The following is a 12,244-nucleotide window of genomic DNA, read 5'->3' as shown; positions in this document are numbered from 1 at the left end:
TCTGCTTGCCTTGCTGCAAATTATCCTTGCTTTTGCTCAATATATTATGAGGAGAGAATCATCCTTTATTTATACAACAAGGTAGGTGCCCTTCACCAAGGGTCGGCCTCCTTTTAATCAAGGCAACTTTACATAGGGTGGCGGACTTTCACAAGTTGGCCCTATACAAATAAGTAAATATGATTTATATTTTATATTTACATTTAATGAAGCACCTCTTCATTAGGTCGGCCCAAACAAGGATCGCATATATTAAATATGCTGAGTCGTAGACTACAAGCATATTTGTGAGTCAACCTTAGAAGGATCCGACCTCAGCTACAATCATCAACAAAATATACATAAAAAAACAAATGTTTACAAGAATAGATATACATGACATCAAAATTCAAGCTTAAACATTCATTTAAAGCATCGAATTTGATATTCAATCTTCAAAGTTCAATATTTATTGATTCGATCATTCAAGTGTAGGAGCAATAAAAACCAGAAATTAAATTGTTTTCATTACGACAAGTGCCCCAAGCCTACAAAAGCATAAATGACATAATGCACACCAATAGGCATAGCAATAAGAGTATAGATATAAAAATACATATTACTAAGTACATCTATGCCTCATTTGGGCTATCAATATAAAAACTGGCCTCCAACTCTGAGTCACTCTCTATATCAAGATGCGACTCATCCAATGAGACCCCCGGGCCACACCAATTCCTGCTGCACAAAATATACAAAATTGAATACAGAGTTGAGAACCCAATTGAAAATTGATAATGCAATGCCAATTGTCAAATTATAAATGTTATAGATAGCTTTATGGCATAGTAGCATTACACAGAATCAGAATGGACCGAGCAAACCAAATTATAAATGGAATTCAATTACTCAGGGATATAGTCTGAATAACTGACAACAAAAAACACTGCTTTTCCATCCAGTGGACTAAACCCTTGGCAACCCAAAATTTTGGCTTGGACTCAAGACTCCACAAATAAAAAAAAATTACATAAATACACAAAATAAACTTAAATAATGCATAAAGAATGAATTTAGAGAGCATGTATTCAATTAATCGAGATTTTGGTTTTTGGCAAACCAAAGTATAAATCATATTCAATTATTCAAGATTTAATTGGGAAACTAAAAACTACTGAAAATTCATAAACTAAAGGGAAAAAACATTGTTTCTGTTATTTCAAACCAAATAAAGGTCGATCTGGGCACAACCCTCAACATTTTTTATGTTTTACTTTTTATTACCAGAGCGAGTGTCTACAAGTGGCAACCCTTTAGCAGGGTATAGGCCCACCATCTTGGGTGCATTCCTTGTTCCAATACATGGCAAGATTGACGGCTACAGCCCTCACCACCAGGCCCAAATTAAGGCCTTTAAGGCGACAGGGACCTTAATGGCGAATGTCATTTTTCACAATTTATCACTTCTAATTAACTGTCAATGAATCCTTCTAATCACTTGACAAACCATTCATGTTTTGACTTTTGAGAACCTAATTGCTGAAAACCAAAAATGTTGATAAAAAAAAATCAGGACATTATCAAGGGTCTACAATCTTTTTCAGTGGCAGAATCTGTAGGAAAAACTCACGAAAAACTATCAAGTTTCACATAAGACTCAGGGCATGAATCTCTTGTGAATTACTCACACTCCAAAAACCTCACGAGTTCAGTGAGAACTACAAGAGTTGCAGACTATGGTACAGGGACAGCACCCCTCATGCAGTCCTCACAATAAAGGGCAATGTAAAGGGGCAGAGTCCCTATCACCAAGCCAAAATTAAGGCCTTCAAGACCACATGGACCTTCGTGACATGTCATTTTTCTTAAACTTACCACTTTTGATCTAAAAAAGATTGTGTCAAGACAAGGTTAGTGGTCAACAGGTAAGTCTAGAGTTGATTAATGTCTCATAACAAGTGTGAGAGGGTTTGTGAGCCCCGCACACCCCTTTTTAATCTTTTTTTAAAATGTGAAGTGTTTTTCTGAAGAAAAAAAATTAAATAGGGAATGTTTGACGACCCCTAGGACAACTAAGGGACATCTCAGACATCTCCAAGACATTTGCCCCCATGGCAAACATTTCAAGCATCCATCCCAAGTCTGCCCTTCGACAAGGTAAGGTCAAGGGAAATCCCTGCATCCTGTTGTCTTAGGTACACCAAAGGGACAAGGCCACAAGGTAGAGGGGTGCTTGGGGCACATCCTGATGGTTCATACCTATTATGACAAGGGGGCAATGCACAGAATCGTCACTTTATTCTACCACTAAAAACAACCCTGACAGAATCCTGCATTTAAGAAGTCCATTGAATAAAGCTTACATATGTTTTCGAAAAGCCCAGGATACTATTTTAGCTTAGTTACCCAATTAGCCTATCCAAACTAGTCCCAACAAAAATTAAATCAAAAAATGCAAGCAATTAGAAGAAGGCTCCGAGTCTCCAAGATGCCCTCATGCAAGCATCCCTCTAGTGCAAAATTGGGCTTCTAGACCCATCTCTCTATCATTTTTAACACAAAATGCATTGAAGACCAAACCAAAATTAAAAACTCCTTTAAGTCACTTGGCACTTGAAGCCATCAAATCCTATCATTTCCCTATGTTTTGAACAAAAGGTTTCCCTTGGTATGGTAATTCTTCAATATTTGTTGTTGAACTCACTGGGGGCTTACTAAACCACATTTGCTCAACTTCCCTAAACAAGAAAGAAAGAAAGAAATTATATTAATGTCCATGGATGACCAAAGTAAGTCAATGGTACTCAAGAGTTTAGTAGTTTACACTAGAGAGTTCTAGGAGGAGAAACCTAGAGAGGCCCCACAAAGGGGAAGAACAAAACAAAAGAGCAAGGGATCACCAACACAAGTGGTCAGGAAACTAGTACAAATAGGCAAGGGGGAATGAAAATCCTAAAGAGAAAAGGCTACGAAAATATTGAAGAGTTGGAAAATCTCATCAAGTATCACTGTCTAGGTCAAAAATGATGTGGTCATTGGCATCATCGTCAATCACTATAGACTGATACAAGATCTGATAATGCTCATTAGGGAGTGTTGAAGGCTGGGAGGGTCGAGCAAGGTACTCCTCCTAGGATCATACCCAACATCCAAGGTCAAAGTAACTCGCATAATAGTGAAAAACCTTGTAATATGTGGCTGCCCCTGTGGCTGTTCTTGTTATGAATGACAACTGAAATAGTCACAAACTTCTGCCCTACTTTCTGTTCTTACTTTCTGTTGACCCTTTCCTCCTTTATCCTTGCCCTCATCACTTTTATTATTTGCTACTTTGTCATGACCACATTCTCCTACAAAATTGTTAGTTTGAAAGACCCAAGACAAGATAATCTGACAATCTAACTAGGTAAAGAACAAACGACTTGTTCTTGATGTGATTCTCAGGATTTATCAGCAATTTACTGATAAAAGAAAGCCTAAAATGGGGAGTTTTATGTGTACTGATAACCCTTGAAATATTTGATAGTAGTTCAAATTTATGACAATTGGCCCTTACGCAACATTTATGAAGTCAGCCTTCGCATAGCATTTATTACAGTTGACCCTCATACAACATATATGACAAATTGAAAGTACATGAATTCAACCTACTTACAAAAGGGCCTAAGATTATATCTATGCAAGAAATCGCTATAAACACAAACAAAATGCAATTAATTTGTATACAGAAGAGGGAAAGAAACAAAAAAACATTGCATCAATAAACTCCACACAAACTCCTTTGGGGAATTTATCACAAGAAATTTTTCCTCACATGTTCATGTGTGTTCTATCATCCTCTATGTTTCTTCTAAAGAGAGGAAGCCCTAATTTATAGAGACCTATGCTAACCCTAGAAATGATCCCATTGGCCATATTACATCACCCTTAATTTTCATTGACCAAATTAAAGGTAAACCCTAATTGGATGGTTTGCACAACAGTTTTCTCTTTCTAATTTCCTAATTATTCAAAATAATAAAATAGATAATGATTCTAACTTAAATAGACCAACTAACTACACAAGGGCACTCTTGAACTCACCAATGGCTATATGATGCCCTTCATAGAGAATGGTCTTCTTATGTGTGCTTTGAGAAGAACGAAGGTTGTTAAAAGGGTTTAAATTTTATTGGTTGTCAAATGAAAATGGAACAAATTGTCAGTTTTCTCTTTCTAATTTCCTAATTATTCAAAATAATTAAATAGATAATGATTCTAACTTAAATAGACCAACTAACTACACAAGGGCACTCTTGAACTCACCAATGGCTATATGATGCCCTTCATAGAGAATGGTCTTCTTATGTGTGCTTTGAGAAGAACGAAGGTTGTTAAAAGGGTTTAAATTTTATTGGTTGTCAAATGAAAATGGAACAAATTGTCTACTATGGAGCTCACACTATTTCTGGCAATGGGATCTACAACATTGAATATGAGTGCTAGTAGACTACTCCTCCAAGTATTGGGTCGGCTTGTTGGGATCCATAGGCTTTGATATAGGGCTTTTTATTACGAATCTTTTAGGTATAATGAATGATGGCTTTCTAAGGATTTATGTAATAAGGATAGTTTATGAAAACAATTGTTTCTATGACAAGTTTTGATAGTAGTTGTATCCACACTCCTATGCTCACAATATCGGTTGTCAAAGCAAGTTTGGAATGTTTTATGTCATTATGTTCTATTTGTGGCTATGTTGGGGCCCCACATATAGAACCCTAATACTATGACTAAAAATAAATAAATAAAATAAAATACTAGATACATGACCACACCAACACAACTAATACTTGACAATCAACTGCTGGCTACATTTTGGAATCCAAAGTTGTTTCATGAAGAGCAAGTTTCAACACACCATAGCTTTATCCTCCATTGAAGCCAAATAAAAATTAGTCACTAATACTAGTGGTGAAGCAATATTGTATCCCAAGTTTTGTGTGATCTCCAATTTATTTCAAATACAACAACTCCATTTTTTGTGACAATCAAGGTGATCTAAAGCTGGTGAGTAATCCAAATTATAATGCTTGCAGCAAGAATATTGAGGTCCATTCTCAGTTCAATTGACAAGTGATTGATATTGGAGATATTTCTCTCTTCTACCACACATCTCAAGAGTATTATACTGATCTAATGACTAAACCTCTTAGGTATTTTTTTCTCAAATTTCAAGACAAGATTGGAGTTGTCTCTAGTTTAGTCATTTTGTGCTGGGGCGCAGTGTTTTTATTTTTGATAGACAAGTAATATAATGTTAGACTATACTTTGTTCACATAGGCATTTATTGCTTATGTTAATTATGCACATTAGTTACGTCTAAAACATAACTAACTCAATATAAGTTATAACCACTAATATAACTGCCCCATACAATAATAAATACAAGTATAGACACAGTGGAGTGTGTGCCACACAATTCTCTTAGAACTTTAAGCATTCGTTCTTCTAACATCCCCATCTCAAGGATGAGGGTCACCCCAAAATGTAATATCTTCTTCAAACTCTAGATCCACTGGCTTTTTCCCAAAAAAGATCAGCTCCTTAACATTAATTGTGAATTCTATGGGCAACACCATCAGCTCTTCCTTTGTCACCAACCTTGAAATATTTCTTGTATAAACCTCCCTTGGCATTTTTGCATAGAACACGAACTTGCTGAAGCTTTGATACGACTTCTTGCATTCCTCAGCTATTTACAGAAATTAGAGCACCTGCTCACCCAAGATGAACTGCACTAGCAAATCTGGCTATAAACACAAGAGCACTCATATAATGGCAGCTCTATGTATTTCATTGACAACATAAGATTGAAAGAGATAAATCCTCAAAGGTTTTCCATCATATATACTCAAACAGAAACTAAATCCTACTTAACCTTTCATTAATCCCGAAAATATGACTTATAATAACACTACAACTAAAGAGTAAGGACAAAGGACTAAAACTTAAATCTAATAATATGCAGTGTTTCTTTAAGTTTCCGAAATGAGGGGACACAGTTTCAGTGATGGCAAAAATTTTCACAAATTTTGGAGAAAGTAGGAGGGAAGCTATTAGAATAACTTAAGCAAATTAAAAGCAGCCAAGATTTTTAAAAATTAAATACAATGTGCTGAATTTGCAATGACAAAGATCCGCATTTAACTTTCAAGAGATTTTAACATTGATTTCCTTAAAAAAATCTTCTTTAATTTGTATGCACCAAATGAAACAGGACATCCAATCTTGCAAGAAAAAGTCCCTATTGACTAAATTCATGTCAACTTAGCCCTATTGAAATCTGATCTGAGATCAATCTTCACTGGCTAAAACACTCAAAAGACCTTCTAAATGAGCCCTAAACCCTAAACCCTAAGGTTTTCTACCTTTCATTCTATTCAGGGCTTTGAATTTCTATTTTGATGTTGACCGGGCCACCCGGTCAAATCACTTAAGAATTACCGGTTAAAGGATCCTAGGTCCATGGCGAGATAGGTTCCTTTTTTTATGTCACCGGTTAGTGGCATAACACAGGCTTTCATTGTTCCCTAGGGCGGGGGGCATATCTTTTGCCATCCCATTGCCCCGCATGGTTTTCACGGCTTCCACATTTGGCCGCGAGATAGCAAGATGATGGATCTAACGAGGGATAAAATCTGCCCCACATGGAAAATCAAGCAAGCTAATGGTCATGCAGGATGGCGAGGAAGGAAGAAAGTTAGTCCTTTCTTCACCCCGCACAAGCTAGAGATAAACACAAATGGGCTCGCGAGATAGCGAAGGAAGTCGAGTTCTTTCTTCCCCGCCACCCCACAAGCCAAATATGGAGTCCCGATGGACCTGTTGTGACGTATTCACACATCGCCCCATTGCAAATGGGGACCCCTGCTTTTTGCTTTCTAGGGTTTGTTTTCTAGGTGTTTAGGGTTTGTCTGTTAGCCTTTGCATTTTGAGTGTCGCCAGGGGATCAATAGGATGGTAGGCTTTGCTTGAGCCACGGAAGTCAGCAGATGCTCCAAGTTAGGGTTTCTTTGAGAGTCTTCCTTAGGGCCTGGTTTTGCTCTTGTTGCTAATTGTGTCGTGCTTTGTGAGTGGGTATCATTCTTGAAGGTCCGAGCTAGGTCAAGTTGGTGAGTGATGAAGTCTGGAATGTCATCCTGATCTTCAAATGCCCTAAAATTTGGCTAAGTCTGGAATGCCTTGATCCTGAATTTGGCTAAGTCTGGAATGTCCTGATCCTGAAATTTGACTAAGTCTGGAAAACTGAAGAATCCTCCAAAAACTAGATTTTGCAATATAACTCTTGGAGGTCCGAAACCACTCTCAAACATCCTGGAAGTATATATGGAATATAATTTAAAGTATAAGTTCTTTCTTATACTTATATGTTATATTCCATAAAATGATCTTGACGGAGAGTCCAAAATGTCAAATTTCGCTCCTGACCCTTCCAAAGGGTCCAAATCGAATTTCGCTCCTGACCCTTCCAAAGGGTCCAGAGCGAAATTCATATTTCCTCTTTTTTTCTCCTTAGCTTGACCATGTTTGTAGACTTTTGAGGCATAATTGAGAAGGTTTGATGCAACTTTGCCTTGGAGAGGAGATTTTAGACCTTGGGATGATGGATTCTAGCCTAGGAGAGGAATTTCGCTCCTAACCCTTCCAAAGGGTCCAGAGCGAAAATCCTTATAACCCTCATTTTCCTTCCTTGTTTTGGATGGGCGTTGGTTTATTAGGCATTGTGTGTGAGTCTTGATGTGTTCTTGCCTTGAGAAGTGTTTTGAAAAGTGAGGATCTTGTCCAAAAATAGGAATTTCGCTCCTGACCCTTCCAAAGGGTCCAGAGCGATATTCTTCAAAAGCCTCATTTGCTCCCTTGTTTTGGATACCAACCTTGTTCCATGGGCAAATTTGGGAAGGAAATAACATGTCTCTGCCTTTTGAGGTGATGGAACATAGAAATGTGAAGGATTTTGGCCAAGATTAGGAATTTCGCTCCTGACCCTTCCAAAGGGTCCAAAGCAAAAATCCTTATGCACCTCAATTTATCACTTGTCAAGACCAATTTCATAGTTCCTTGGGCATGTTTGGGGGATTTTTGAAATGTTCTGACCTTAGGAGGTGAGTAAAGGTGGATGAGATGAAGATTTTAGCCAAGAATAGGAATTTCACTCCTGACCCTTCCAAAGGGTCCAAAGCGAAATTCACTATAATCCTCATTTGCTACCTTGAATGGGCTTAAAACCTGGTGCCTCAAGTGGAAAACAATCTATATTTGCCTCCAGGAGAAGATTGAAGTTTGAAAAATGAGCAATTAAAGCCTAAATCAAGATTTTTGCCCCTGACCCTTCCAAAGGGTCCAAAGCGAAAATCAACCTAAGACTCATTTCTTGCCTTATTTGACCAAATTTTGATTTGCAAGGCATTTTGAAGGGAAGAGTAGACATGTTTGGACATTGGAAATGTTTGAAAGCTTTGAAAAAATGAAGGATTCTAGCCAAGAAGGTGAATTTCGCTCCTGACCCTTCCAAAGGGTCCAGAGTGAAATTCCTTGCAAGCCTATTTTTTTGACCTTGCTTAGACCACAAACCTTGTCTCCTGGGTGAAGAATGATGTTTTGTTACCTTCCAGAGAAGATTGGAGTTGAAAAGATGAAGGATCAAGTCAAGAATGAGATTTTCACTCCTAACCCTTCCAAAGGATCCAAAGCGAAAATCCTCCTAGACCTCATTTCTTTCCTTATTTGGCCAAGTTTTGATGTCCAAGGCATGTTGAAAGAGAGAATGGGCATATTGAAACCCTTAAGGACGTTTGAAGGAGTTAAGGAATAAGTGTTTTGGCCAAGGAAGGAAATTTCGCTCTTGACCCTTCCAAAGGGTCCAGAGCGAAATTCCTTACAAGCATATATTTTTAACCTTGCTTGAGTTTAAAACCTTGTTCCTAAGGCGAAAAGAGATGAAATTTCACCTTGCAAAGAAGATTGGGATTGAAAAAATGATGATTTTGGGCTAGAAAAGGAAAATCGCTCCTGACCCTTCCAAAGGGTCCAGGGCAAAATTGTGTAAAACCTATCTTTTCCCTTAGTTTCATGCCAAATCTAGTGTGGATCATGATTAAAGAAGTCCTTAGGCATGTCCTTGAATGGTCAATAATTATTAAGTTTGAAAGAATTGAGCCAAAATGAGAATTTTGCTCCCAACCCTTCCAAAGGGTCCAGAGCGAAAATCTTAAAACCACCTATTTTCCTTGCAAGTCTAGTCAAACGTTAGGTTTTCATGGCTTGGATGGGTGCGAGGAGACATGTTCTTGCCCTTTTGAAGTTAATTGGTTTTAAAAAATGATGGAAATTGGCCCAAACCAAGGATTTCGCTCCTGACCCTTCGATACAGAATGGAGACTTTTGTGCCCTGCAGGTACATTGAACGCAGAGTTCTCCCCTTTCTGCAAGGATTTTACTTCTTCCCAAATGGGGAAGATATTTTCAGAGATTTGTATGCACACAACCATCAGATCCATCGATCTGATCTTCCTCTTTCTGATATTTTGTAACCTAACCCTAGCCAAGGTGAGGGTTTCTTAACTACAACTCATCTCAGTTATGCCTGAACTATAAAGGCAATTTTGTAACCCTTTTCAAGGATCTTCTTTCTTTCTTCTGCAGAAAACTTAAGTTTTTTTGTATCTGTAAAGTTGTCTTGCCTTCACATGAATAGAATTTGCCTTTTGCCTTCATTCATTCAGTTCTTACAACCTATGTAATGATTTTAACTCTTTGTTTGAATGTATTCTCTTTTGTTTTCTGTAGTGTAAGTGATGTGTTGATCCCTCCTTAGGTGTTATCTATGGGCTATTTTCAATCCCTCTTGCCATCTTTAAAAATTCCAACCTTCACTCGTGCTTAGGAGACTGATAAGGATAGGGTTATGTGCATCTTTGGGGTAGTTTTATTGGTGTTATGTGCAGTCATAGGCAAGGAAGATCACATTCAATCTAGGTGCAAACCTTTTTCCATTTCAAGCATTCCTTCTAACCCTTTTCCCCTCTCAGATCATTAGATTAAATTTATCAGTGTTGGGTTAGACCAACACTTGCACTTAGATTGGAAAGGAAGTCAGCCTTCTCCGAAGATTGAGCCTCAACAATGCAAGGTCCCACACTTGGAGGCTGTTTCAATGTGAGTTCATCAAGGGTGAAGACTTTTGTGACAACAGTCCCAGACCCAAGGACATATCCCTTGGAACTCTAAAAATATATTGTGCCTAGGTACGTGAAAAATGTTATCCAAGCTTGTCCTTGTATAATATTAAAGGCTGCTCGTAAGCTCAAAGAAGATTTTCTTAGATTTACCACGAAAACAAATACAAGAGGAAAGGAAATTTAGAACATAAGTATATGTTTCACAACTACAAAAATGGCACAGGTACCATCATGAGGGAAATCCCACAGCTTTTTCAACTCCCACCACTCCTTTCATAGAAATGCAAAAATGGAAAGAAAATAGGAATCAAAAAAGAAGTTATAGAAGCACTGGAAGAACAAAGGGAGATTTCTTGACCATAGTAAATAAATAAATTTGAAAATAAATCAGATCGCACCTCAGGGGGATCAAATCCAACTGCAAGAGGTCTCAGATAAAGTTTAAAAAATTAAAGATATGTTATTATGGTTTATTCTCCGATCAAACAAACCTTCAACCAACGAAACAAAAAAAAAACTGCCACCAACATTGGATTCCACTCCCCTACACATGATCGATGTATTTAACTTCTAATGTGGTTTCCAATCTTCTCTTAACGAAAATAGCTTTCCCCATCCAATAAAACTTTGCCCTGAATAATTTTTTGTGGTTTCCACTGGTAAATACTTTGGTGCATCTATTAGACTATTACAATACAGCTCTGTTATATCCTTCTATAATTCCAAGGAAGATACAACATAGTCATTTCATCTTCTCGTTTGTTTTTTGAAGTCATACAGCTCCTGCAGTCATTTTGAAGTTATCGTCCTGCCGGGTTTTGAACCAACACGTTGCCGTAATTAGATTTGTAAGGTTTCCGCGGGTAAGATCTTGGGTACTACGTACATCTATTGCAATACAGCTGTGCTATATCCGTCTATAGTTCCAAGGAGGATATAACACCGTTCTTTTTCTTCTCGTTTATATTTTTAAGTCATAGAATTCCAGCAGCCATTTTGGAGCTATCATCCTGCCGGAGTTTGAACCTGGGTCTTCATTCTATCAGACACCTCGCCCCTACCAGTCAACCCGGTACAACATTCTCTGAAACATACCACGGTTGTTTACAAACAGATGCACCAAAAAGTAACCCTAATTTTACTTATTTCCACAATGCGGACAAGAAATTATTCTGGAGAGGCGTCCAAACTATAAGTTACTAACAGCAAGATACATCAAGATATTTAACAATGTTCTGCCAGTATTATGCTCGGCCGTTAAACACAAAAAAAAAAAAAATCAATAAGCGTTAAATAACAAAATATTTCGTTGCAGAACAAAGTCAACAATAAAGGTATTGTCAATTTGCCTGATTTCAACCTTAGTTATTCAGAGGGCCTGAAATGGACTAAGCAATTTGCTATAAGAAAAAATTGAATGGGTTTTACACTAATACAGATTTGAGTTCCCTTACATTATTTTAACTAAAAATGACAGAAACCAAATAACAGAGCAGTGAACAAAGACTAGAACTATGAATTATATGGAATAAAACTGCCCTAGGCCTACGAATATTTCATCGCAAAACAAATTGCCATTTTGCTTTTTAGCTTAAACTACTAACTGTACTACAAAATCGGAAGAAAGAAATAAATACTTATTTGAACTAAGAAGAATGGAATTTAGAACTTACTGGTGCTTTTCTTCCTTTTCAAAAATGTCTTTTTTGAGCGAGCTCAAGGACGCCATGAGATCCAAATTCAATAGAACGAGAGGGGGAAACTGAGTTACTTATACATCGTACGGTTAACAAAAATACCGTATATTTTGCAAAAACATGGTGCCCGTCATACGATCCCGTCAATATTAGGGTAAAAGGAATGTTGGTTGGTCCAAAATGGAAATGGCTATCGAATTTACTTTCATATATCATAATTGATGTATTGGTGCATCTTAGTGGCTGGATAGCTGTTTTCGTCAGAGATCTATATTTGGGATGATATTACAGGCAAAAATTGTTTTGGATTTATTTTTGTATTCATTTAGATATTAATTCTTAATATT

The 12,244-nt window shown here is 37.4% G+C and overlaps 1 protein-coding gene across 2 annotated transcripts in view; it reads right to left on the bottom strand.

The window, feature by feature from the left end:
* Positions 1-12,026, bottom strand: part of LOC131034640 (uncharacterized) — a 218,051-nt gene extending 206,025 nt beyond the window's left edge. For both annotated transcript variants that reach the window (XM_057966192.2, XM_057966193.2), the window contains exon 1: positions 11,874-12,026. In XM_057966192.2, coding sequence (XP_057822175.2) covers positions 11,874-11,929 — 56 coding nt within the window. In that variant the 5' untranslated portion in view covers positions 11,930-12,026. The remainder of the gene's footprint in view (positions 1-11,873) is intronic.
* Positions 12,027-12,244: the final 218 nt, after the last annotated feature.

Source organism: Cryptomeria japonica, chromosome 4, assembly GCF_030272615.1.
Source record: "Cryptomeria japonica chromosome 4, Sugi_1.0, whole genome shotgun sequence".
NCBI lineage: Eukaryota > Viridiplantae > Streptophyta > Pinopsida > Cupressales > Cupressaceae > Cryptomeria > Cryptomeria japonica.
The sequence above is the reverse complement of the archived record's forward strand: the minus strand, read 5'-3'. Positions and strand labels throughout refer to the sequence as shown.